The sequence below is a fragment of the Pelodiscus sinensis genome, chromosome 5, assembly GCF_049634645.1.
Source record: "Pelodiscus sinensis isolate JC-2024 chromosome 5, ASM4963464v1, whole genome shotgun sequence".
Taxonomy (NCBI): domain Eukaryota; kingdom Metazoa; phylum Chordata; order Testudines; family Trionychidae; genus Pelodiscus; species Pelodiscus sinensis.
In genome coordinates this window covers 87,191,311-87,214,604 of record NC_134715.1, presented here as the reverse complement: position 1 = coordinate 87,214,604, position 23,294 = coordinate 87,191,311, and the positions used below count along the sequence as shown (strand labels likewise).

The 23,294-nt window shown below is 43.0% G+C and overlaps 1 protein-coding gene across 12 annotated transcripts in view; it reads right to left on the bottom strand.

Annotated features, from left to right (window-relative positions):
- The window catches only part of FRYL (FRY like transcription coactivator), a 389,109-nt gene that overhangs the window by 189,307 nt on the left and 176,508 nt on the right, over positions 1 to 23,294 (bottom strand). For all 12 annotated transcript variants that reach the window (XM_075930454.1, XM_075930453.1, XM_075930452.1 and 9 more), the window contains 2 exons: positions 4,723 to 4,862; positions 4,135 to 4,231 (listed from right to left, as the gene is read on the bottom strand). In XM_075930454.1, coding sequence (XP_075786569.1) covers positions 4,135 to 4,231; positions 4,723 to 4,862 — 237 coding nt within the window. The remainder of the gene's footprint in view (positions 1 to 4,134; positions 4,232 to 4,722; positions 4,863 to 23,294) is intronic.

Genomic DNA, 23,294 nt, shown 5'->3' with positions numbered 1-23,294 from the left:
CCCAGGGTCCACAACAAAAGCCTGGTCTGCTGGGGGGGGGGGGGCACTAGCTGCGCCCCCTCCCCCAGCAGACCAGGGACACGGGGAGCAAAGCCGCAGCGGAGGACTCCCCGCCGCCGCTGTGGCTTTGCTCCCGGTGCCTCTGGTCTGCTGGGGACCGTCTCCAGCAGACCAGGGACACCGGGAGCAAAGCCGCGGCGGCGGCGGGAGTCCCGCGCCTCTGAGGCTTTGCCAGAGCAAAGCCTCAGAGGCGCGGGACCCCTCCGCCTCCCCGGCTTTACTCCAGGTGTCCCTGGTTTGCTGGAGACGGTCCCCAGCAGACCTGGGGCACTCGGAGCAGCTTTTCTCGCCCTGGAGGTCGAGGTGGTGGGACCGCTGTGCTCTGGGTGGTCCCGCTGACTGCGAGCTCCGGGGCGAGAAAGCCCCGTTCGTAAGTGCGGATCCGACATAAGTCGGATCCGCATAACTCGGGGACTGCCTGTACATGACAATGGCAGTCACAGTGGTGCATACTGCGGAATAGGCTACGTCTACAGTGGATTGTAACACCATGTGTGAGAGAGTATGCCCCTCCTGCATAATACTCAGGAGCAGGGCTCGCCAAACCGCAGCGAGCCCCGCTCGCCAGCCGCGCTGTCCAGCGATCTGCGCATGCACAGATCGTTCTGCGCATGTGCAGATCGCCCAAACCCGGCTCTTCTGGGTTGCAATCTACTTGCCACAGGCGAGTAGACTGCATTATTTGTCGAGCCCTGCTCAGGAGTGTTGGCCTTTTGTGCTTCGGCAGGAACTGGAGGAGCTCTTGAAGTTTGAAGTAGTTCGTATAATCATAGTCGGTGATTATGGCAGTATAGTTAACCACTCTTCATAGTAAGATTGCAGATGAGTATCTCTTTCTGCCCATGATGTCAACCTTCTTATGCTCTTTATGTGGGGGAGTAGAGCTCATGTTTCGGCTGTTTGGCCTTGTGTCTGGCTGAGTCAACCACCAGGGAGTTAGGTGGTGGGTGTGAAAAAAGAAAGCCCATGCTCTTAGGTGAGATGAAGTATTTAAAGACAGCCCTTTTATTGATAGCTGTAATTGATGATGGGGTCTGCCAGATATTTTCGGCAGGGTTCATAATGGCCTCATCCATTGGAAGTACGATCTTTAAAGATGTTGGAGGCTGCAATGTACGCAAAAGTCTATACTATTTTGATTGTACCTCTTGTAGGTCGTGTTCCTTTTCCATATTCTCTCTTGGGTTCAACCAAACAGTGGAGCCTTCTAATAGGAGTACCTCTGTAAGCACTTAAGACTTCCTACTCCTTCCCATAGCATTCCTGAATATTCTGATAAGCCTATATAAGAGGATCTGATACCCTCTACTGCCTCAGTTCCTGCTACTGCACTCTAGATACAGTTTGAAGTTTGGAGACTGGAGCATTCTCTGTGTAGGACAGATTTGAGACTTCTTCATATTGGTCAAGAATCCTACTCTCTCGTAGAGAGCATGTTTGTCATAAAAGTCCATAAGAAAGCTTCTCTGGGAACCAATGAGCTAGATAAGAGTAAACAAAAATACCTTGTCTACTCAAAGGGGGTGATAGAACAGAAAGGCATTTTGTAAAACTCAAGAGGCAGCACATAGGACAGAAGGAAGGTCCTTGTACTAGAAATGCATTAGTACCATAAAAGTAGAGATATTTGTGGTGATTTGCTCTGACAAAATATCTACATAGAAATAAATGACCCATGGCATAGCTGTGGCTGGCCTCAGTCAGATCACTTGAGCTCACAGAGCTCAGGCTTTGAGACTAAAAATCACTGTGTAGACAACTGGTCTTCAGCCCAGGCCCAAATATCTATACCACGATTTATCAGTAGCCCTGGCATGTGAGCCCCACAATGTTTCGTCAGCTGACCAGGACAGCTATGGGTTTTTTTAATCTTATGTAGACACACAAAGAGATACAGAAATAAGTTACCACAATAACTGATGTAAATGTGTAAATTTGCATTGAAGAAATGTGTTGATTTTATAACTAATTTTGGATCTGTTAGATGAGATTTATAGAGGGATTTATCTAACACTCTTATTTTCAGTTTCAGATCCAATACTGGCTGGCTCCAGATCTGTCTGTCACTCTCCTTATGTCACACTGCTAATAGGTTCCTTTATGTCTTTTGTTATCTTTCGTCCATTTCTGTTCACCATCTAATGTCCTTTCTCATCACTCACTTCTTGCCTCAGAGGACAATGCCAAGAGAGTCTCTGGAGCTGTCATTGCTGGCTCACAGTCTGAGAGCAGATTGTCTAGCCATCTTGGAAATCAATACCAAAGCCAAGATAAGACCTTCCAACTTACTACTCTGTAGTAAGTTGAGGGTCGGGAACATGGAGTCAGCAGGCCTGAATAAAGGCTTGTAACATGAAAAGAGCAACAGGCCAGGAATCTAGTGAGCAAGACTTTGGTTCGGTAACACGGAAGCCAAGAAAGAGGCCCTACCAATAATTGCATGATTGTGTAGAAAATGGAAGAACATAGGGAGGCACCAGGATAAGAAAAGGCTGTGAGCCAGAAGGGAGTAGCAGAACATCTCAATAACAAACATCTTGGTACCAACCAACTCTCCAAAAACGAATGTACATACTGATTTAGGTTCAGGACCAGGTCGAAATTGACAGCATAAAGGATAGTAAGTAGCCCCCCCCCTCCTGCAAGGTGAGGGGTGGTAACTAGGTAACAGAGGGTGGCAACTTGGTATGTCAAAAGTGATGTAATGTCTTTGTATGCATCTATAAAAGTGCACCATAAAGGGAGATCGCCAACCAATCTTGGGGAATGCTTTATGCACTTTAACGTGTGGGTGCATTGCCAAAGACATACAGAATGTGCAGTGGCTTAGCATTGAGACTTTCTGCTAACAACTGTTAATGCATGGCATTTGGCAATAAATTGGTTAATGTGAGTTCATCCTTGCCTGATTTGTTGGCTTCAGGGGTTCTCAGAGGTCTATTGTGTTGACTCAAGTGCATGGGGTTAAACACTTTATATACCGGGAACACACACATGCACACAAGCATGCAGCTGAAAGTTTATCACCACCGACAGAGTAGAGGACCTGTCAGGAACCATTGGGACAACCCCAAAACCCTGTCTGATGGCATACTATTTTTCTTCAAACTAGCTGTATGAGGTGCCATCTTTTTAACTTGTGCTTTAATTCCTTTAAAGTTATCAATTCCAAGCAGCCTTGCCATCAAAGCTTCTTGAAGCAAGAGAGCTTTCTCTCTATTCAGATGTTCCTTACGTGCTCTCTGAGTGAACATACTGTAGATATACAAGTCAAATAAGAGTAGGCAGTCACCAAAACATGCCAAGTATCTGACATGGGTGTCGAATTCCATGAAGATTAGCAGACAAGATGCACATCTCTTGAAACTGAATTTCTTTGACTTTGGATCTGCCATTTAGCCAGTAGATAAAACTGAATTTAACTATTTAGCTAAACTAAATATAACAATTGATCTACATAACTAATTATTTTTATTTTAATTATACTAACTATTCTCAAACTAAAAAGCAAGCCCTAACGTCACTAAAGTTTGACAGAAGAATCTGGATCCAAGAGATCTGGCAACATTTATATCTGTCTGCTGCTGTGGTTAGAAGGAACACAGAGGGCAGAGCACCATCCCCTTATTCTCAGAATGTTTGGGAACACTAAGGGGACAGGATCAGATGGACATGCGAGTACTCTAAAGGTGCATCAGCCACCATAATCCATAAGTGGGAATATGTGGAGAACAATCACACCCACAATGTCCATATAGGGGATTTTCAATACAGACCTTTGGTGTGCACTGCTAGTCACTTCCCCATAGCACAAAATGTGAAGCAGTGTAAGAGATGCCCTTTAAGAGATTTCAATAGAGTAGATGTAAGGAAGCAATGAGGAGTCAAGGAGAGTGCAGGGAGGAGAGGCTGAAAGCTCTGAACAACTGAAAAATTACTGAAAAATCACATGCTCATCCTGTGCTCACATGAATGTTATATAAAAACCTTGAAGTAGACAAACATGTCAATGTTAACAATTATAAACAAAAGATTAAGTGAAAGCATACACCATGTAGGAGTTAAACACTTTACCTGTTTCAGAACTTCTACTAAAACTAAACAAAAAATGAAATCTACAGCTAAGTCCCTCCTTTCAAGTAGATAGTCTCTCTCACGCTGTTGCTCATCCCTAAAACAAAAAATTAACAACATTATTTGTAGGCCTGAATTCAAATACATTAAGAGTTACCTATTAGTGGTTGGTTGTTTTAAAGTAAAAATAGCTAGACACATGTGCTATATTGTGCATGGTTAGGAAAGAATTTGAGGGTTGTAGGACAGAAGGATTTTTTTTCATATTGTTTCAGGAGGCCAGAGACTCCTGATTTTTTTTTCTTACTCTTCCATACCTTGTCCCTTCCCCAGAAGAATGCATCAACACTGATCCTAAATTAGCTTAAGGAATCATTGAGTTATCCAAGAAATTACTTCTGTCTAGATTAAGGGCAAAATCCAATAAAATTTAGCCTCTGCTGATCCAGGAAATAAGAGATCAAAATATGAAATATTTTCTTATCCAAAAAGAACTAAAATTTTACAGCAACAAACATTATAAACCAAATGCTGATAACTGTGGGGAGGGGGATGGAGGGAGGGAGAAGGAAATGCAACAGCACTTACCCCTTAGATTTTGTACTAGATCGAGGTCTGTATTCATAAGATTCATCTTCAGTTCCATTTTGACGCTGGTACCAGTCAAACAAGGTGCGTAGTAAAGAGGGGAGACAGTGCTCTGCTACTGAGCTCATAGAGCTTATCAACTGAAAAGATGAAAATGATACATTGGTTCATGATAAGATGTATAACTTAGTTAATTCAAATCATTCTCTTCTAGATTTATTAATTTTGTCTGAATAGTTCTGTTATGTGAGAGTAATTTTTGTACAAAATCTGTTTATTCAAGGAAATTTTCATAATCACAACATTCTAAATCAAACAATGAAAAATTGATTATGAAATAAATAAATATTGTGAAATTAATCTGAGGTTTTGAAATACTTCATGTAGTCAACCATATTAGAAATTTAGGGATATGACAGGTTAACTGGTTAACCATGGGAGCTGGAGCAGCAGATGAGGCAGTCTAGCCTGACTGGAGCAGCAGCTTCTGTCCACAGCAGCCCCTTTGTGCCCTGTGCAGCCTGCCTCCCCTTCAATCAGCTAACCAGTTAAACACTATGTTTAAATGGTTAACCAATTAAATGGGATTTTACATCCCTACTAAAATTAACTACAAAATGAAAGGTATTTTAAAATAATCTACCTAAATGTTGTCATGAAGCAAATTCACATTTAAAGCACACATTATAAGTTATGGAAAAGTTATATTCTTCCCAATATGTTTATGTATGCACTTTTCTTCAGAAGTTTTATGAGGCTTTGTTAAGGTTTTTCAGGGTAGGTGTTTGTGGCTGCAGATGAAATGGCTACTGCAACACTGATTGATGAGTCATAATCAGATGAATCAGTTCCAATTCATAACTTTTCCATAACTTATAATGTGTGCTTTAAGATCAGAGGCCTGGCACAGTGATCTTTCAATCAGGAACACTTATACCCAAGTTGCAGTGTCCTTCCTTTGACTGTGTAGACAGTGTCAAAAGCCGAATTCAGCTATTTCAACTTTAGTTATTCAGTTGACATAGCTGAAGTTGCATATCTTAATTCAACTTTTGCCCTGCAGTGTAGATGTGCCCTAACGGTGCATGAGCCATCCCATGTGGTACTACTGATCACAATTCTTTAGTTCCAGTGAAAGAGACATGCACTCACCATCAGTGGAATACAGGCAGTCCCCGGGTTACGTACAAGATAGGGACTGTAGGTTTGTTCTTAAGTTGACTTTGTATGTAAGTCAGAACTGGTACATATTGTACCCCAGGTGTCCCCAATTCAGCCGCTGCTGAAACTGACCAGCGGCTGACTACAGGAAGCCCGAGGCAGAGCTGCTTTGCCCCGGGCTTCCTGGAATCAGCCGCTAATCAGTTTCAGCAGCTGCTGACTTGGGGACACTTGGGGTAGAGCAGCTAGGGTGCTGCCAGCTTGGTCCCCGACAGCGCCTCAGCTGCTCTGTCCCAGGCGTCCAGATTCAGCCGCTGTTGAAACTGACCAGCAGCGGCTGAATCGGACACGCCTGGGGCAGAGCAGCTGGAGTCCTGCTGGGTTGGTCTCGTAGCACCGACCCTTGGCGCGGCGGGACCAACCCGGCAGCACCCCAGCTGCTCTTGGGGACGCCTGGGACAGAGCAGCTGGGGCACTGCTGCGTTGGTCCCGCAGCGCTGCTCTTCGGTGCTACTGGACCAACCCAGCAGCACCCCAGCTGCTCTGCCCCAGGTGTCCCCAAGTCAGCCGCTGCTGAAACTGACCAGCGGCTGACTACAGGAAGCCTGAGGCAGAACTGCTCTGTCCCGGGCTCCTTGGAATCAGCCGCTGATCAGTTTCAACAGCGGCTGAATCTGGACGCCTGGGACAGAGCAGCTGGGGCGCTGCCTAACATTCTATTTGCTTTTTTGACTGCCACTGCACACTGAGTGGATGTTTTCAGAGAACTATCCACAATGCCTCCAAGAGCTCTCTCTTAAAACGTTATAGCTATATTAGTCCCCATGATTTTGTATGTATAGCTGGGATTATTTTTTCCAATGTGCATTACTTTATTTATCAACATTAAAATTCATTTGCCATTTTGTTGCCCAATCACTTAGTTTGGTGAGATCCTTTTGAAGCTCTTCACAGTCTGCTTTGGTCTTAACTATCTTGAACAGTTTAGTATCATCTTCAAATTTTGCCATGTCACCTTTTACCACTTTCTCTAGATCATTTATAAATAAGATGAATAGTATTTGTCCCTGGACAGACCTTTGGGAGATACCACTAGTAACCCCTCTCCCATTTGAAAACTGACCATTTATGCCCATCCTTTGTTTCTTGTCTTTTAACCAGTTATCAATCTATGAAGGGACCTTCCCTCTTATCCCATGACAACTTACTTTACTTAAGAGCCTTTGGTAAGGGATCTTGTCAAAGACTTTCTGGAAATCTATGTACAATATATCCACTGGATCCCCCTTGTCCACATGCTTGTTGACCCCTTCAAGGAACTGTAGCAAATTAGTAAAGGCATAATTTCCCTTTACAGAAACCATGTTGACTTTCCCCCAACAAATTACGTTCATCTGCATGTCTGGCAATTCTATTCTTAACTAGAGTGTCAACTCCTTTTCCCTGTAATTGCCAGGATCGCTCCGAGTGCCCTTTTTAAATACAGGCATAACATTAGCTATCTTCCAATCATTAGGTGTAGAAGCTGATTTAAAGGATTGGTTACAAACCAGAGTTAATAGTTCTGCAATTTCACACTTGAGTTCTTCCAAAACTCTTGGGTGAACACCATCTGGCCCTCGTGATTTGTTACTGTTAAGTTTATCAATTTGTTCCAAAACCTCCTCTAATGACACCAGAATATGGGACAATTCCTCAGATATGTCACCTAAAAAGAATGACTCAGGTTTGTGATTTTCCCTAACATCCTCAGCCATGAAGACCAAAGCAAAGAATTCATTTAATTTCTCTGCAATGACCTTATCATCTCTGACTGCTCCTTTGGCATCTCGATTGTCCAGTGGCCCCACTTGTTGTTTAGTAGGCTTCCCACTTCTCAAGTACTTACACAGTAAATAGTAAAAACATTTTGCTATTACTTTGAGTTTTTAGCTAGCTCTTCTTCGAACTCCTTTTTGGCTTTCCTTATTATATTTTTACACTTAAATCCTAGTGAGGAAAATAAAAAAGAGCATAAACTTTGTCAAATTAACTTCCACGTTATTATCGCTGACTGCTTCTTTTACTTGGTTGTCAAGCCACGGTAGCACTTTTTTGGTTCTCTTACTGTGTTTTTTAATTTGAGGTATACATTTAAGGTGGGCCCCTATTATGGTGTTTTTGAAAAGTCTCCATGCTGCTTGCAGGGATTTTACTTTTAGCATTTTACCTTTTAATTTCTGTTTAACCTCCTCATTTTTGTGTAGTCTCCCTTTCTGCAATTAAATGCCACAGTGTTGGGCTGCTGAAGTATTTTTCGTACCACGGGGATGTTAAATTTTATTATGTTATGGTCACTATTTCCAATAGGTCCAGTTATATTTACCTCTTGGATGAAATCCTGTGCTCCATTTAGGACCAAATCAAAAATTACCTCTCTTCTTGTGGGTTCCAGAACCAGCTGCTCCAAGAAGCAGTAATTTGAAGTGTCAAGAAACGTCATCTCTGCAACCCATCCTGAGGTGATGTGTACTAGACATGTTAAGATTTTGTGCAATTGAATAGTCATGCAACTGCATGAAAACTGATACCCAAGCAGTAAGGGGGAGTGGGACAAATGCGTCCTAGATGACAGGATAATCATACCATGAGGTACAGGGTTATGGGTGGTATGTAAATAGCATCAGAGGGTGGCAACCTGACGCCAGAGAGTGGCAACCTGGTATGTCAGCAATGATGTGAGATTTGTTTGTACCTGTATATAAAATGGCGTCTTGGCAGGACAGTCTTTAGATGACCTAGGGGGCAGTGGAAATTTCCCACTGATTGAGTCAATCCATTGTTATAGGGTACATGAGCTTAATGGTTCAGTAGAGTCTATTGACAACTATTACTGTACTTCACTTAACAATAAACCTGGCCAGGCACCTTCAATCCTTATCTGGTTTGTGGTCTTTGGGGGCTGCTATGGAGACTAAGTGCACAAGTTGACACAGCACACATCACTGAGCACACACGCAAGCAGCCTTCTGGTTATCATCTTCAACGGAGCCAGAGACCCGTGAGGACACCTCAACAGTAAATCCTGTCCACCTCCTAAATAACTGCAGCAGGAGCATATAAAGTCTACTAGTCTAGGCCCAACCAAGGCTCTGCTGTGTGAAGGAAATGTGGGGAGTGTCTTTCATCAGAGAGGATGTTTTTTGTTTTTGTTTTTCATTTTGGGCTTTGTTTCCCCCCCCCCCCCCTTTTCTCACTTGTGTGCAGCCCTTGACTGATTTTTCTGTGGGTCAGCAGCCCCCCGCCCAACCCAAAAAAGGTTCCTGACCCCTGACGTATATGGTTGTAGAATGCAGAGAAGTCTGTGTTGTTTGTCCTGCACCTCCTGGAAATCTGTCTCCTGTGCATTGGCTACCTGTTTGAATAACTCTTGGAACTACTTTAGGTCATCTGTAAGAATTGGAGTTATGGGGATGATTGCTTCATCCAAGGATGAAGATTAATTTTGAGGAGATCTGTCACCCTCCTCAGACATGGGCTCCTTCTCTGACTGTGGTTGTTCTGGGGAGTTGGGCACCATGTCACAAGTCTGGCATGGAAAGGCTTGGCAGCTCTTTTTGCAGGAGTTGAGGGTGCAGTGTTGTGACTTTTGTAAGCCCACCATGCATCCCACAGATGCTATTGACCCGGATATGGGGGCAGTAGGTATGGCCAGTAGTGTCCACACCATCAAACGGAGAAAGGCACATTAGTGGGACTGATTCAGAACAACTCCCAGGGAGAGTTTCTGTGTCAATGAGGAGTACTGAGATGAGAATCTACTTTGCTCCTGTATCTGCCTCACTAACTGATACTGACAGAGCTCGAGATCCAGGAGAACAGACTGAATGTACTGATGATGTTGGTAAATGGGTTTGTTCAGTCGGTGCTGGGATGGGCCTCAGTGCACTTTTGTGCGGTGCTGTTCTAATAGGTGCTGCTGATGGCACAGTCGGTGCTGGTGGCAGCGTTGGAGTCATGCCAATGGTAGCAGCATGTTGGCATGGAGAGGCTTCAGCACAGTCTTTGGTGCCAGTGTCAGTGCGGTCTTTGGTGCGCTGTCAAGCAACGGTGCTGTTGTGGTGATGATGCTGGTACTAAGCACGTATGCCTCAGTTCAGTATGCACGTGTTTATGTGATGCGCTATCTTTTGCTGGCACAGTGTCAGGCGTATTGGCAGTGCTAGCTCAGAGAGGAGCTCGTTGCTGGAGGCTGAATCTGGCAAGGGATGTCCTGGACTTCGCCTTCACCCTGTTTGAAGATGAGGAGGGATGTTTCTTTTTGAAGCTGAAGTTTTTTCCCTCTTTTGGGTCTTCACTGAAGAGGAAGAGTCCTCTCAGATTGGCTGAAGAGTTCTTTCATAGAGGAGGGTCGTCAGCTTGTTTGCTCGACCACATCTTGTCCACACGGTAAGATTGGAATAGTATGGACACTTCTGGGAGAGAGGGCCTTCTTACAGACATTTTATACAGGAGGATTGACTGTCAGAGGCAGACATGGTGTCTATGCAAGACTCACACCTTTTAAATCCTGGGGAACCAAGCATAATGAACTGGGAAAAACAGCGGGAACAAATTTTATTATTATTTTTTGCAGAAAAAACAGGGGAGAAGGGTTCAAAAACTTGGAAAAAGCTGAAAACTGAAGAGCTTTTTGAACTGCTTTGTCATTTTAGTCCAAAGGAGGGCAACTGTGAGGAAAGTAGAAAAGAAATCTAGGTGTCATGTATGAAATGAACAGACACTGACGGTGCAAGGGGACACTACAACACATGTGCAGCATGGCAGGGTACTGCTCGAAAAGCTATCTGATTGCCGGCATGAGGATGCACCAGCACCTAAAGTGAAATACCCACAGGGCAGCACTCAAAGAATCAGTAACTGTTGTGCAACTACATTCATTGCTGTTTGGAAGAGATAAGCACCACATAAAAGCTACTAAATAAGTACATTTTACAGTACCAAACACAAGGCCAATATGTATAAATATCACTGTCTACACAACTGGGTGGTTTCAATGAAAGAGAAGCTAGATAATTTCACGGAGGGTAGGTCCATAAAAGGCTATTAGCCAGGGGATAAAATGGTGTCCTTGGCCTCTGTCTGTCAGAGGCTGGAGAGGGATGGCAGGAGACAAATCGCTTGATCGCTGTCTTCGGTCCACCCTCTCTGGGGTACCTGGTGCTGGCCACTGTCGGTAGACAGGATACTGGGCTAGATGGACCTTTGGTCTGACCCAGTACGGCCGTTCTTATGTAAAATAGCTAAACAAACAATTAGCCTAAAAAATTACTTAGTCATGTCACTGCTCTTTCCCAATCTATCCATCTCTCCCATATATGAATGTACCTCTTGCTTCTCCTGAGGGAAGAGAAAATGTTATTTTAAAAAAAGTATTATCAACCTTAGATACTCTGGTTATTTAAGGGTTGATGTTTCCCTATAAGATGGTTTATATACTGTCCTAAAACTACAGAAGGCCCACAAAGACATAGGCAGCATATATGGGCCTGTGGTTCCTATGCTCCACCAATATCCAGGAACACAGGCCCAGTTCCACCAATTTTGGGCTTACATTTCCAGAGCAATCCTGTCCCTAGGACTGATTAGGACAACTGTCCACCCTAGACCCCACACTTTGGGGTGCTCTTCATTTCAGAGGGACAAGAGGCCCAGGGTGGCTTGGGGAGTCAGCAATGACACACCTGCCCTACCAGCTCCAACTTTCACTCAGATGAGAGGGTGGAATCCTGAAGGGAGGCGATATGAGGGCTTGGGGATGGGAGTGGAATGGGGGCAAAAAGGGAACTGAGCATGGGAAAAGGAAGGCTAGGGTGGGAGCAAGAAGATGTGGGATGAGGTGGAGAAGAGCCAGGTTTGCTTGCTGCTGCCAGCACCAGTGCCCCCTGCTAAACCTTCCAAGACACCCTGAACCCCACATTTTCCTGATGTGCAGAGCCCAAGGTGGTTGCCCTGGTCCATCCAATGGACGGGATAGCTCTGCTTGGACCCATTCCAGGCACTCAAGCTCCAAGATACAAATACCAGAGTTATGGACTGAGCAGTCAACTGGTGAAACTGAAAGTAACCAGTCAAGCAGCAGCAGAGGCACAGGAGCTGACTGAGTGCTCTGAGGAAAAACTGATGGGTGCTGGGCACCCACTGGCAGCCCCTTTATTAGTTTCCCTGTACCCTCTACTGCCTCCCATCCACTTCCCACATGCCACAATCAGCTATTTCATGGTATTCAGGAGACTCTGGGGAGAAGGGAGAGCAGTGAGGATGTGACATGCTTGGGTGAAGGGGCGGAACAAGGGACAGAAAAAGGTGGGGACAAGAGTGTGACCTTGGGGAAGGGGTAGAGAGGGATCAGGGCTTGTGGCAGAGCCATGGATGTGCCAGTGGATGAGACCATGATGGTGTGACATATGTGGTTAGGTCCTGTGATAGTGTCACTTGTATAGATATGTAGAAAGAATTGGAAGTGGCGTCTGTTGCAGGGATAGGTTCCTGGGTATTTATTTCTGTGGTGTGATGTGTTGCTGGTGGTATTTGCTTCAGATTGGGGGTCTGTCTGTAGGCGAGGACTGGCCTGTTTCCCAAGGTCTCAGAGAGAGGGATCATTTTCCAGGACTGGTTGTAGATTGTCAATGATGTGCTGGAGGACTTTTAGCTGGGGGCTGAAGAGGATAACCAGGGGTGTTCTGTTATTTACCTTCTTAAGCCTACCCTCAAGCAGGGAACTTCTAGGTACTTATCTGGCTCTGACAATTTATTTCCTAAATTCCCCAGAGGGGTATTTAATTTTTAAAGAATGCTCCATAAAGATCCTGTACATTTTTATCTCTGAGGGATTGCAGCACATACGGTTGTATCTTAAGGCTTGCAATGGACCATGTCATGTGTCCTAGATGGAAGTTAGAGGCAGACAGGTAATAATAGCCATCAATAGGTTTCCAGTATAGGGTGGTCTTTATGCGACATACACTAATAAATCTGTTAGTCTCTAAGGTGCCACAAGATGCCTCATTGTTTTTGCAGATACAGACTAACACCGCTACCCTTCTGAGGCTTTGCATCTTAAAAATAGGCACATCTGAGCTGTCTGTCCCCAACTCCCCACCCTTTACTTTGGGGCAGCCACTTACAGCAAGACTCTAGAGCTGCCAGCCTCAGACTGTGGAAACTAGCTAGGAGAGCAGCACTAAGTTTTGCTGCAAACTCATTACACAGCTGAGTATGGAGCTCAGCTACTGCTGAAGCCTGGCCTGACATGTGATTGCTGGATCTGGAGTCTGAAATGTATTTTGTTCAGAGTTATGGACAACTTTCATTCCCAAGGTGTCCATAATTCTGAGGGTATACCAACAAAGCAATTCTGAAAACTTTTAATCTGACAAAACACCTGTTAATATGAAAGAACATTATTACACTGCAGTAATACATGTATAAACAAATACAGGCCCTGCAGTTTTGGGGCTAGAGCAATTTAGATGTGGCTCAGCTCTTTGATATTATCTTTGTTCACACGGGTTGAACTTCCAAAAGCTGGGACTCTGGTGCATCACCATCCATGGAACAGCGGGATGAGAGATGTTCCTGGACCAGAGAGCACTGGGCTGCGAGCCTAGATGCCAGAGGACTGGCAGCAATGGGGCCGGGGGCAGCAGCAGCAGCTGGGGCTGGAAACAGGGTCAGAGCTATCTGGTAGCCTAGCCATAGCCGTCCAGCAGCAGTAGGGCTGGGGCCAGGGCCACAGCCGTCTGACCACAGTGGGGCTGGTCCAGAGAGCGAGCCATCTGGTGGTAGTGGGACTGTGGCTAGAGCCCTCCAACAGCAGTGGGGCCAGGGTTAGGGCCAGAGCCAGAGCTGTCCAGTGGCAGCAGGGCCAGGGCTAGGATCAGAGCTGTCTGGTGGCAAAAGGGTTGAGGCTAGGGCTGGAGCCATCCAGCTGCCCAGCCAGGGTCAGGGTTGGAGCTGTCCAGTGGCAGTGGAGCTGAGGCCGGAACTGTCCAGCAGCAGGGCCAGGCCTGGAGCCATCCAGCAGCCCAGCCAGACCTGCAGTAGAGGAGCTGGCTGGGGCCAAAGCACAGCTGGTGTGGGGCCAGGGGCAGGGGACCTCTCCTGCTCTGACAAGTTCCGTCATCCAGACTGGTCAGGTCATGAGGGTCCCGGACCATGAATGTCCAACCTGTACTACAGAATTAACTACAAGTCAACCAAATTGCAGTCTTATTGTGCTATCATAGAATCATAGAATAATAGGACTGGAAGGGACCTCGAGAGGTCATCGAGTCCAGCCCCCCGCCCTCAAGGCAGGACCAAGCTCCGTCTACACCATCCCTGACAGATGTCTATCTAACCTGTTCTTAAATATCTCCAGAGAGGGAGATTCCACCACCTCCCTTGGCAATTTATTCCAATATTTGACCACCCTGACAGTTAGGAATTTTTTCCTAATGTCCAATCTAAACCTCCCCTGCTGCACTTTAAGCCCATTACTCCTTGTCCTGTCCTCAGAAACCAAGAGGAACAAATTTTCTCCTTCCTCCTTGTGACACCCTTTTAGATATTTGAAAACCGCTATCATGTCCCCCCTTAATCTTCTTTTTTCCAAACTAAACAAGCCCAGTTCATGAAGCCTGGCTTCATAGGTCATGTTCTCTAAACCTTTAATCATTCTTGTCGCTCTTCTCTGTACCCTTTCCAATTTCTCCACATCTTTCTTGAAATGTGGCGCCCAGAACTGGACACAGTACTCCAGCTGAGGCCTAACTAGTGCAGAGTAGAGCGGCAGAATGACTTCACGAGTTTTCCTTACAACACACCTGTTGATACAACCTAGAATCATATTTGCTTTTTTTGCAACAGCATCACATTGTTGACTCATATTCAACTTGTGGTCCACTATGACCCCTAGATCCCTTTCCGCCATGCTCCTTCCTAGACAGTCGCTTCCCATCTTGTATGTATGGAACTGACTGTTCCTTCCTAAGTGGAGCACGTTGCATTTCTCTTTATTAAACCTCATCCTGTTTACCTCAGACCATTTCTCTAACTTGCTAAGGTCATTTTGAATTATGTCCCTATCCTCCAAAGAAGTTGCAACCCCACCCAGTTTGGTATCATCTGCAAACTTAATAAGCGTACTCTCTATCCCAATATCTACATCATTGATGAAGATATTGAACTGTACGGGTCCCAAAACAGACCCTTGAGGAACTCCACTTGTTATCCCTTTCCAGCAGGATTTAGAACCGTTAACAACAACTCTCTGACTACGGTTATCCAGCCAATTATGCACCCACCTTATCGTGGCCCTATCTAAGTTATATTTGCCTAGTTTATCAATAAGAATATCATGCGAGACCGTATCAAATGCCTTACTAAAGTCTAGGTATATGACATCCACCGCTTCTCCCTTATCCACAAGGCTCGTTATCCTATCAAAGAAAGCTATCAGATTAGTTTGGCATGACTTGTTCTTCACAAACCCATGCTGGCTATTCCCTATCACTTTATTACCTTCCAAGTGTTTGCATATGATTTCCTTAATTACCTGCTCCATTATCTTCCCTGGGACAGATGTTAAACTGACCGGTCTGTAGTTTCCTGGGTTGTTCTTATTCCCCTTTTTATAGATGGGCACAATATTTGCCCTTTTCCAGTCTTCTGGAATCTCCCCTGTCTTCCATGATTTTTCAAAGATCATAGCTAAAGGCTCAGATACCTCCTCTATCAGCTCCTTGAGTATCCTGGGATGCATTTCATCAGGACCTGGTGACTTGCTGACATCTAACTTTCCTAAGTGATTTTTAACTTGTTCTTTGTGTATCCTATCTTCTAAACTTATCCCCTCTCTGCTTGTATTCACTACATTAGGAACACCTCCAGACTTCTCGGTGAAGACCAAAACAAAGAAGTCATTGAGCATCTCTGCCATTTCCAAGTTCCTATGCACTGTACAAACCCACAGAGAGTTACTGCTCGAAAGAGCTTATAGTTAAAGACAAGATAGAAAAAGGGAAGGAAAGTAAACAGAGGCATAGAGAGCCCAAGTGCCTTGGTGAAAGGTTACATATCAGGAAAGTGGCAGAGCTGGGGATATAATCCAGGTCTCCTTCCTTCAAACTCAGTGTCCTGTCCACTAGGCAATATTATTGAACACCTTTTTCCAACAACTTTAAACAAAAGAACATGAAATATTTTTATTTAATATTTTGCATATTTTAATATTTCTCATCTCTGCTGCATGCCCCCATCTTTCTAAGGCTAAATTTTCTGAATTATATTATTTTTTGTGCAAAACTATGATGTAACTTTTTAAGTATCTTTTCTAAAACACCCAATATAAATTGTTTCCCCTCAACAACATAACATTATATCAGTTTAAATGTAAATATGTTTTTGTAGAAAGCAAATATATCCTTTTCCAGATCTCTACATCAAATGCTGTAAATGAGATACATTGCCCTGACTTAAATTAGCCTCATTAACAATGGTCCTACAATTCACAGGTGACTTCTTTTGCTCATATATATACCCCAGATTGAGTAATTTCCACTCCAGCTCATCTGATAATGTGGGATTTACCCATGAAAGCTTACGACCTAATAAATCTGTTAGTGTCTAAAGTGCTGCAGTACTCCTCAATATACTTTTTCTGGTTAATCATGTTCTTAAAAATATATTAAAATATTTATTACAAGGAGATCCCATTTTCAAGCTAGAAAGTTATTTTTTTTCTATTCTTGTTTGCTTGTTTATTTTATAAGAAGATAGTTCTATAACTTTTAAAATAATCCCAGCTCTCTCACAAAGCAGGGGTTTTATATTTATTCTTGATTGCATATTTTGTTAGTCTCATTGCTGTAGCATAGGGATTTCCTTTCTCTACAACATTTTCATAGGACAGAAAAAATATTAATTTCATACAAAATTATCAAGCGGTTTGGTAAGATTGTTCATTATACCAATAATTATAGAGGAAACTGGTTTGACTTTAGGACTAAATCAGGCTCATGGTGAAAGCAGTTGCCGTGAGTGGTCACAATTAAGCAAACCGTCCCCTTCCCTTGGGTTCGCTAGGACTGTGCAGAACTCTGGTCTGCCCCCTTGCTTACCTGGAAAGTCGTCAATAAATGTAGACCAAGTACCAATTTGTGTTTTAATTAATGAACATAACGTTATTGATGTTGCCACTTAATGAATAAAAAGTCAAAAGATAACAGCTAAGAATTAAAAGAAAATGAATAAAAGAAAAATACAAAAAGCAAATTGTTTCTGCTAGCGTGATTACAAAGATACTTCGTGACGTCAGCTAACTCGTTATCTAGTTTTTTAATTTCTTCTAGATTAATTTTTAAAAGAACTGCAACTATGAGGAGTCTTGATCTTATAGCTTATCAAGATTATTTCGTTTTTCATGATTTTTTGTTACTTTTTTTTACTCTTTTTGTTAGCTTTTTTTGACTCTGTTAGATTTTTCAGTCTTTTGTTAAGTTTTTTGACTCACCCGATCAGGTGTAGCAGCATCTCTCTATTGGCCAGGTAGAGGATGACGAATGCTGTTACGATGCCTGCCTTAGTATGGACCTCCTGCCTCTTGTTGTCAGAGAGCAGCATGTGAGTTCAGTTTCCAGAATGAGTTGTAGATGATGAGGTACCCACAGTCGTTACTGCAGGATATTTATGGCCTGATCTCTTATTGTTTATTCAATTCTGTGGTTAATTTGAGATGCAAAAAAAAATTTTCTCTTAAGGGCTAGCAAATTAGCTGAGGATCTTTTAAGTAGATGCATAGAATTTTTTTTACTTACACCAAGTTTGATGTGTTACTCAAGAGCTAGCGAATGAGATGAAGCTCTTGTAATTAGATGCAAGGAATTTTTTTCTCTTACACCAAACTTGGTGTGTTGTTGAAGAGCTAGAGACTCAGATGAGGATTTTTACTCTTACAAATTTTACTGCTTATCCTAAATTATCATGTTTCCTAACATTTCCTAATACACTCCTTCTTAACAGCAAAAAGACAAATCTTGTAGTCTGTGGTTAGGCTACTTCCTCTTAAACATAGCGGTCTGTGCTTTTGCTATATAATTAATTTTAAAGAGCTGCTAAGCATAGATGACAGCAGTAAGCACAGTGAGAAGATAATAAGAGTACTTACAGCAGCACTTCTCAAATGAGGTCACCATGGCCACATGCACCCACTAGAGGTTTTTCTGCTGCCACCTGGAAGGAGATTGGGAGAGAAGGGGTGGCATAGCAGTGGCCCCTCTCCCTCCCTGTTGCTCCTTGGTGTTGGTTGCTGTGGCCACCTGTAAGGAGTGGACCCTGTTTCCCTCAGGAGACATCTGTAGCACAATGCTAGAGAAGAAGGCAGCCAGTGAAGCTGCAGGCCTTCAGAGTCCAGCCTTTTCCTACCTCTGTAATTCTATCACCCCATCCCCACTGCCTCCCTTGGCTTTCGATTCCTCCCTGATTCCTGTACTGCCTTTCCACCTACTGAGGCTGAAAAGTGTGCTTTGAAAAGTGATGCTTGTATATTTGTCAATATCACTTTTCAAAGCAGACTTAGTAAGCTATTGTGAAAAGTGATATGAACAAACACACAAGTTTTATTCACAAACTAGCTAACTAGTCTGCTTCTGTGAAAGGAGATACTTGTATGTTGATATAACTTTTCAAAGCAGACTAACTACCTAACAATAAATAACTTGCAATCATTTGGATGTGTATGTGCACATACTTATTTTCTGAAAGTTAATTTAAGCATTTTAGGGAAAAGTGTGAGAGCGGCCATCAGTGAGAGTTGATAGCCACTGGCCACACTCTGAGACCTCCAAAAATTTGTTGAGAGCCTCTGCTCTAGAGGAATCTTGCTAGTACAGGATAACATTCCTCACTGTGGAGCACATTTTCCTCTTTCTCTGAACAACAACAAAGTGCACTCAGATGTACTGTATGTTAGCATCTGATGTAGTCAGCAGGAGGCCTATCTATACTCCTCTCCCATCACATTCCTCTGTGTGTGTAGAATGTGTACTGGTTTTATAATAGAGGACACCTTCCAGCATTCTCATGTGCTCTGAAGGCATTCTGACTACCTGGGGAAAATAATGAAATGTTCCAGTTCCTCTTTCTTTATGTACTAGTGAAAATGACCCAATCCAAAAAACCCTGAGAAGACAGGAGGACTGTTGATAAGGGTAGTCACTGAAAAAGTCTCCAAATAAAATCTTGCTAGTACTAGAAAAACACCAAATATTCAGGATTAAATAGGAGTCTTATGATAAACAAGAAAAGAAAGTAACTGTTATAATTATTTATAATTATTAATTATAATTGTTATAATGTTAAAATTTCAGCTGCATTACCATTGAGGAATGGTATAAATATTTTGAAGTGTACCAGGGATTAATAAGAACAGTGAATCAACTACAAAAAGTAATTGGTATTGGAATAGCTCTTCAGATAGCTTTTTAATAACATGCTTTAAATAAAGCATTATTTAATTTCTTAAATGTTTCAATTGTTAACATTTAGAAATGCTTCAGAGTAAAGATTTGCTTCTTGTATCTTTGGACTTTGCATCTTTTAGCTAACTTTAGAGTTTCTCTTTCCAAAACAGGAAAAAACTTCAGTGAAATGTAAGAGAATAGTCTTCCTATTTGAAGATTAAGTATTTTACTGTGGAAAAGAAATAACAGTCTTACGTGCCTCTAAGAGTCTAATAGGTCTGAATATGCTTTCAATAAAGGCAAATTATAGTCCTTTTCAGCTAATTTGCTCATCCTCCTCAGTTGCTCTAAGAGACAGAATGCTGACTAATCTTCATTCAGGATCTTTCCTGATCTCACCCACTTCTCCAGTTTGACTTCTGGCCCTGCCTCACTCAGAGCATTACACAGGAAAAGCAATTTCTGTGGCCCCTCTGATCAGGCTATGGTCAGTCATAAGGAGTGTGTCTGTTCTTCCAACTCCCACCTCAGAATTCAGCATTTGTACTATGTTACTGAGCTCAGAATCTTATTTCAATCTTGTACACCACTGCCACATTTATTTTTTGTAAGGATTTAACATATAAACACAAAGTGAAATCACAGAAGCAATTTTTAACTTTTCACTATAAAACAGTATATTCCAAAAATTCTGCCAAAGATCCACAACTCCTATCCCTACATACTCAATCATGTTGTAATACCCTGACCTTTTGTTTCAGTATGTTTTTAACATCTTTAAAATACAGATCTTTCTATAAACAAATTCTTTGTCTCCCAAAGACTAAGTCAAAATTAGTCAAAAAGAAAACAATTAAAATAGGAAATTATTAATACACAGTGCAATTAATGTTATGAAATAGTTTGGGTTTTTGTTCCAGGAAATTTGGTTTATTACTCTGCATTTCAAGGATTAGGGGTTTATATGCTCTCCTGCTCTAGTCAGATTTCTTCCTACAAACATATTCATTCATATCTTGTAGCTCTTTCAAATGAGTTAATTGGTGGAGAGTAAGCAATGTAAGTAGACAACAATTACCAATTGGTTTATCATAGGGTTCAGCAAACTTTATTAATTAATATTTTCATTAGAAAAATATACAAATCAGTGGCATTTAGATTTCAGTAGAGGGACTAATTCCAGTTGTGGGTCACCACCAGGAGATGTTGGTTGCAGCATCTGACTCATATCACTACTTCTGAATATTTCCCTTTCTTCCTTGTCTGCAGTCACTGAACTGAATAAATTTCATATTTGAAGATGCAGGACAATGTAGCACTTTAAAGACTAACAAGATGGTTTATTAGATGATGAGCTTTCGTGGGCCAGACCCACTTCCCACGAAAGCTCATCATCTAATAAACCATCTTGTTAGTCTTTAAAGTGCTACATTGTCCTGCATTTTGCTTCAACTACCCCAGACTAACACGGCTACATTTCTATCAATATTTGAAGATAACACCCTTAAGGTGTATTAGGACAATTACACTAAGATTTAGAAAGAAAATGATGCATTAAAGTCATCATGATATTGAAGCAATGCATTTTTAAAAATCAAGGCAAATTAATATATTTATTTATTATTTTTTAAATATTGTAGTTAATGTTCTATTCTATAAAACATGCTTCAGTATTTACAGTTTTTAAACAAGGTCAACTTCAATTTAGTACTTTGCAAAGATGGGAAGGTTACTCATTCTGTGCAGTAACGGGAGTTCTTTGAGATGGTTGTCCTAGTGGGTGCTCCACCCTAGGTGCACCAGCACCACTGCGTCAATGGTCGGCAGACTTCTGATAGTACTGCCCCTCTGGTTGGCTGTGCACGTGGAGCGCTGGCATGCAACACTTGGAACAGTCATTCTGCGCACACAGCCAACCGCCTCAGTTCTTCCTCTAACCCGAAAGTAGTTGAATTCGAAGCTGAGGGGAGGAGGGTGGGTAGTGGAACATCCCTGGGGACAACCATCTTGAAAAACCTGTTACTGCACAGGGTCAGTAACCTTTCCTTTTCCCTCCAGGAGCGTCCCTGTGAGTGCTCCACCCTAGGTGACTACAAAGCAGTGTTGGTGGTGGGCGCTTCAGCAGTGCTGACTCAGTAACTGCGAGAACAGTTTGGTCAAAGCATGTGTCCATGTCCGCAAACGCTTGTATTGCATAATGCTGTGTGAATGTGTGAACTGTTCCTTTCTGTGGCAGCTTTGCAAATGTCCTCTCTTGATATTCCTCTTAGGAAGGCTGTTGTTATTGCCATTGCTCTCAGAGTGAGCCCTTATGGTTGTTGGAGGTTCTTTGTCAAATATGGTACAGGCTAGCTGTATACAGCCTGAGATCCATTTAGATACTCTTTTCAGGAATTGGGTCTCATTGTGGTAGGAACGTATTTTGTAGGCCCTGGAGGAATTTCTTGATGGATGAGTAGATAAAAGACTGAATAACTCTGTATTGGAGGGTGTAATTTCACTGTGGCGGCAAGGTGTACCCTAATTGAGCTTACTGATAGTCCTATTTTGTGTAGTTCTAGCAGGTAAGTAAGTATCTAAGAAACTCCTGCCTCAATTGGAGTGCAGTTGTGCTCGAATCACCATACTTTGAAGCAGTGCCATTTCAGATTGTATGTTTTTCTAGTTGTAGGCCTGCAGTAGTCCACGAGGATTTGCTGCACTTCCTTGGGATATTCCGCCCCCGAAGGCATCAGCCAACCACCATGCATGCATGGATATGGAGTGTGTGCACATCTGGGTGGTGCCTCTGGCCATTCTGCTGTGTCAGCAGAGATTGGACTGGTGGGAGACCGTATGGTGAACGAACACTCATCTGCAGTAGATAAGGGTATCAAGTCTGTCTGGGCCACCTGGAGCCCAGTATGACTTTTGCTTTGTCCTGCCTGATTTTCAGGATTGTGTGCTGGATCAGTGGAACACTGGGAATGCATACAGGAGGGGTGCTTCCCATTTTATGCTGAAGTCATCCCCAAAGGATCAGGGTCCTATGCCCCGTCTCGAGCAATAGTAAAGGAACCTCTTGTTTTTGTGGGTGGCAAATAAGTCTATTGAGGAAGACCCCCATTTCTGGAATAGACGGTTCAGTTTTGTGGGGTCAATTTTCCACTCGTGATTGTGAGAGAAGTCTCTGCTGAGACTATCTGCGAGGATGCTGTCCTTGCCTGGAAGGTAGGTAGCTATGAGTGTTATGTTCTTTGGGATGCACTGCTCCCACAGTTTTACAGCTTCCGGACAAGTGATAAGATCACGCTTCCCCTTGTTGATTGATGTAGTACATCGTTGTTCTGTTGTCTGTTAATATTTGGACTGTTTTGTTTTGAAGTATAGGCTGGAAGTGAACATAGGCATTGTGGACCTCTCTTAGTTCAAGTATATTTATGTTTGTCGGCCTTATCCCTGTGCCGTTGGGCTTTTATGACATGTTTGCCCAGATGAGCTCCCAAGCCTCTTAATGAGGCGTCTGTAGAGATTGTTATAGTTGCAGGTAGCCGCTGCAAGGGCACCCAGCTGCACAAGTTGTGATGTAGTGTCCACTATCTGAACGTGGGCTTTATTTTGTTTAGCATCGCAAGGTGTCTTTATATGGAGTACGTGTGACCTGTACACTGTCCTTAGGCTGGTCTGTAATGGTCTCATGTGCAGCCAACCATGTGGTACCACAAACGTGGCTGCTGCCATGTGTCCCAGTAATTGTAGGCATTGTCTTACCATTATGGATGGACTGGTTTCTGCAAGAAACACCAGGTCCTTGATAGCTGCAAACCTATGTTAAGGTAATGATGCTATCACTTTCGTTCAGTTTAAGTGTGCTTCTATGAACTCCATGCTCTTGGTTGGGGATGAGCACACTTCTTCAAATTGATCTGTAGGCCCAGAGAGTGGAACAAT